Raw genomic sequence first — 4,754 nt, 5'->3', positions numbered from 1 at the left:
TCAATTTTTCTCGTGTGTATGTTCGGATTAACCTTTCGTGAGAGTACACCTCTTAATTTTTCATCGTTATAACCTGGCGAAAAGCACAATAAGAGTTTTTTAATCATATAGCTAGAAGTATGTCACCTGTTTCCTGTAACTCACAGTCAGGGCATTTTGTCTCGATTTTTCAACGCATTTCATGAAGATGTATAACAACATTCTGTTGTTAATAGCATTCTAAGTTCATAAAATTTTCATTTGAGATTGAGATGGATCATTTTGAGAAAAAAATTCTTGTATATCGCTTAACGACGAAAATGACACAAGGTAACCCAATATAATTTAGCTAAAACATCCAAGTCTGCCGTTAAGGTACTCGGTGAGGAAAAATGAGCAAAATGCCTCGCGAGGCGGTTTGCTCAGCTCTTTCAGTTCCTTACCGTATGCGGCAGGTTTAAGAGTGAAGGTACACTTTTCTGTATTGTCAGTAGTGAAACGTGCTTGCATTGTGGAGGGAACTATGACTGTGAGATATTGAGGAGTTTAGGAAACATTTTACCTCATTTCTGTGCTGCACTCTGTATAACATCGACGTAAAATCACCAAATTTGAGGTTTTTAGCGAAGATGTCAGCATCCAAACGCGAACCTTTCAATTAGTCAGCCTCTATTTTTACTCTGAAAGCCCTCGTAAAAATTAATATTTTTTTAGGGTACTTCGCCCACATTGTACTTTGCTTTGTAAACGAGATAGACTAAGCGCGAAAGACTCGCGGTAGTGCAACTGAAAGTTAATTTTGACGTGACTCTTTTCTCCACTTCAACGTCGTAGATGTTATAAGTCCCTAATGAGATTTCTAAATCTGTTTCTCGCCGGAAACAGCAACCGTCGTGGCATTTCAGTTTCAGTGTTGTCTCAGTTGCCAAGGGTCGACTTTGTACTCGGCGATTTCAGTAATATTTGACCCATCTCACACAGACTGCTTATATCCATAAATGCACGTAGAGAACCTTTTTCTTGTAATTTTTGCTAATAAGAATTCGAATTGTCCCCGTAGACGGCTGATAAGGACTACGCAACCTGCGCCCAGTTTGAAATTTTCATGTCAACGTACGACCCAGCGTGGATCATAAATATGACCGTGACCAAACTTACAAAAAGGCTGCACTGGCTTCCTCGACTTTGCCTCTAGCTAAGGCGACGATTTCTTTCACTTAAGACCTGCCAACATTCTATATATGGACGAACGTGGCGACTCCGATGTGCATTTTCCGACAACATCATAAACTGGAGACCGGTTGAAAAGGCAACAAGTAACTGACACAAACACTCATTTTCATTGATGTGTGCTACACTCTTACGGCAAATAGGTCTACTTTTTTACCTCGGATAGGAACGATAAATTTCAGATCCCATATCATTGACTTATTCCGTCTAATGAGCTACGTGGAACCAAAAAATTGTCTTTGGAAATAAAAGAGAAATCAGACCTTCGTGTGGTGAACTATGAGTTTGATTTCGCCCGTTTAAAAAGTGAATTTGAATCACAACTGAATTTATTAAAATCTTTAACGTTTTCCTCGAGGAGAGGCGTCCTTCCATCATGATCATTTTTCCCAATCTTAGCTTAGCTGCTGTAGAAGCCAAAATGAAGCTTGAATTAATTTAAATCCTATTTTTGTTATTGGTAACTTAAAAGATAAGGTTCACAATCTACAGGATTGTCTAATTATCCGAAATACGACTTCAACACGCACCACTTTTATGATCCACCAATAACAGTCTTATTGCATGGCATTATCGTCTGGTATATTGTTGAAGATAAATATTTTCTGTTATTTTATATTATAATGGTAGCTTCTGTTTATTACTGGATTACTTAGTTCACGTATATTACGGAGTAAAGTATCTATCTACGTACAAAACTATCAGAAGAGTGGTGCGTGTGAGTGTCAGCTGGCTAACAAATGTCAATTCATGTCTTCATTATCTAAGAAGATGTCAGTTTATAAATTTCACTGTCATAAATTTACAGCAAAACAGGATCTTTATAAAAGTGTTTTCGTATTGAAGGGACTGTAAAATTCTGGGCAGCTTTAATAATTTTTTATTCCCTCAATGAACGGTTTTTAAAAAGTGCAACGTTTAACTGACAACGTTCGTCTTTTCCCAAAATTTAGATCAGCTTGGTCTCAATCAGGGGTAAAGAAGGATTACTGGAAATAGAGGATGCACGAAATATCACAGTAATCCCTCAACTTGAAAAAAAAAACATTTTGGCAGGTTGAGTCCGTCGAAGAACCATGTTTGCTGTGACCTGGGAGCGAGTCACGTGGTGTGTTCTATATAGCTGTCTATCTTTGCTCATCATCAATGGTAATTCTCTTTCCATCGCCGTGTTCCTCAAAAGTTCAAGACTTATTAACTTGGCCTTCGCAGACCTGCTTGTGGGCGCGGTGGCTGTTCCAATGTACATGGTCATCCTGTGGCCTTTGCGTACGTTGGCTGAAAACCCGACATTTAAATCCAGTTATATGGCTATTGACCTCCTGGCTGGTTTTGCGTCACTCTTTAGCCTGTCGTTCGTTGGCCTGGAGCGAATGTTTTCAGTATTTTGGCCTCACAGACACCGTGTCACTGGAAAACAGCCTTACTTTGCAGCCGTTGTTACCTGCTGGCTTCTATCTTCAGTGCAGGTTTTACTGCGAATTTTAAGCGAACATAAAATCGTCGACTTTGAGGTCTATTTCTACACTATCATGTTCTCGCTGTCGTCAGTCCTCGTTGTGATGCTTGCTGCGTACATCGCTGTCTGGTACAAAATGCGGGCTCGTCAAAACGAGCTTCATGGTCGACACCGAAGATACAGTCGTATATCAGCTGAACATGAACAAAAACTTGTTCTAACTCTTTCAATTGTGACCGGTGGGTTTTTCATTACTTGGCTTCCCTTTCACTTCCTCAACATCGCGGTGTTCTTTTGCGTTCCGTGTAAACAAAAATTGAAGCTTAATTTGGTACTCGCTATCAAACTTCTCCAGTATAGTAATTCCTTCATGAATTTGATTATATACAGCTTTAGGTTCCCTGAGTTTCGACGGACCTTGTGTCGAATCTGTGGAAGACATCTGCGCATTGTTCCAAGTCAATCAAACGTCATTGGTCATCAGAGTTCGCTGAAAACAAACAACCAAAGCCCCCTAGAAATAGAAAGTGTCGGTAAGGATTTCTTGGCGAACCTCTGTGAGGTAGCTAATAAGGACCTGAACTTCAACAAGAACTCCACCAAACAATGAGGAGAGAAACAAAACGGCTCTGTCCACGCATTTTTAAGTTTAGTACATTACTTTCTCGTCATCTGCTTACCTTGAACTTAAAATCAACAAATCTCAAGTTTTAAATAAGGAACTTTACTAACACGTATAGCCCGAGGATACAGAATTGCCGCAGATATTTAACAGTTATGTCTGAGAGCGCGTTGGTTATGATGGTGAAATAACCAAAGAAAAAACCCGCAATGGCTTCAAGCATCTGTCAGTATCGTGCAACAAGGTGTTCGTGAAGAAAGGGTATTTTATGCGCTACTGCCCAACCTCACTCCCAGGTTCTCTTTGTTCCCGAGAGAGCCTGGCCCTAGTATACTCTGGCAACTTGTGTAAGGGACAGTAGGGACTTTAAAGGCCTGGCCAAACGTTCGCAACATTTCAACGCAACATCTTGCAACATTGTTGCATGATGTTGCGACATATGTTGCACGGGGTGGCCAAACGCACGCAACATTTTCATCATTTTCAACGCAACATGTCAATGTTCATGTGCCCCAGGCCACTGGCGCGCAAGAAGTGGACCTAACGCGCATGCACTAGCGCAACAATGTTGCGTGAACGTGGCCAAACGAGTACAACATCATGCAACATCCAAAATGTTGCACGAAAAATTTGACCGTTTTCAAATTTGATCCAACATCATCGAGGCCCTGTTAGGGGTAAATTCCGACAAGGGACATGGTCTTGAACCGGCAACATGACAGCCACGAACTGGCGACGACCGATAGATTATTACAACGAATTAGCGAAAGCGACACAAATGTCAAGACTGACCGACAGCGAATTTCAGAATTGTGAATGTTCTGCGGACTGTGGAACATTTGCGCGTATACAATTCGTTGTAATTACTTAATAATGATCATTGTTAACAACAATAATGGCCAATTATGGCTAATAAGGGTCCAATAAAGGCGAACAGAAATACATCTCATTTTACCGCTGTTTTGATTGTTCATGTGATTGACGTATTCAGTGCATCACTCCCTTTAAGGACTTTTCCGCTTTGCGTATCATGTTCTCCCTGCATGACCCACGTGCGCACTCCATCAGTCTGAGTTTGAGTTTGAGTTTGAGTAAGGCTCCAGCACTTGACTAAGTAGCCTGGCTTCTGGCTGTTATACACAATTGTGGTCTCATTCACACAGAAGCCCTTCAAGCTAATCCTGTCAAGCCGACCACATGCTGGAAAGGTCAGACCACAACACCGGGAACACTGTCCCCTACTCTTTTCGAATAGTGTGTGGGATCTTTAACGTCCCACAGAGTTAATGAACAAGGGTTGTGAGACGGGACCTCCGGCTTATCGTCCTTATCCGAGAAGACTAGAGAGTCTAACCAGTCTGTCAGAGAGATACTTTTTTTCTCTATTGATCGCATTCATCTCGGTGTTCCAAATCGTAAGCGAGTTATTGAAGTACATCACTATCAGAGTCATAAGCGAGTCGT

General features: G+C 41.2%; 1 protein-coding gene across 1 annotated transcript; it reads left to right on the top strand.

Moving 5' to 3' along the window:
• The first annotated feature begins 356 nt into the window (after positions 1-356).
• On the top strand, positions 357-4,323 carry LOC138000284 (adenosine receptor A1-like). The gene is made up of 2 exons (XM_068846587.1): positions 357-448; positions 2,163-4,323. Exon 2 carries the CDS (start codon positions 2,286-2,288, stop codon positions 3,276-3,278), a length of 993 nt encoding a protein of 330 aa, XP_068702688.1. The 5' UTR covers positions 357-448; positions 2,163-2,285; the 3' UTR covers positions 3,279-4,323.
• The last annotated feature ends 431 nt before the right edge of the window (positions 4,324-4,754 follow it).

Source organism: Montipora foliosa, chromosome 4 (genome assembly GCF_036669935.1).
Source record: "Montipora foliosa isolate CH-2021 chromosome 4, ASM3666993v2, whole genome shotgun sequence".
Lineage (NCBI taxonomy): Eukaryota > Metazoa > Cnidaria > Anthozoa > Scleractinia > Acroporidae > Montipora > Montipora foliosa.
The sequence above is the reverse complement of the archived record's forward strand: the minus strand, read 5'-3'. Positions and strand labels throughout refer to the sequence as shown.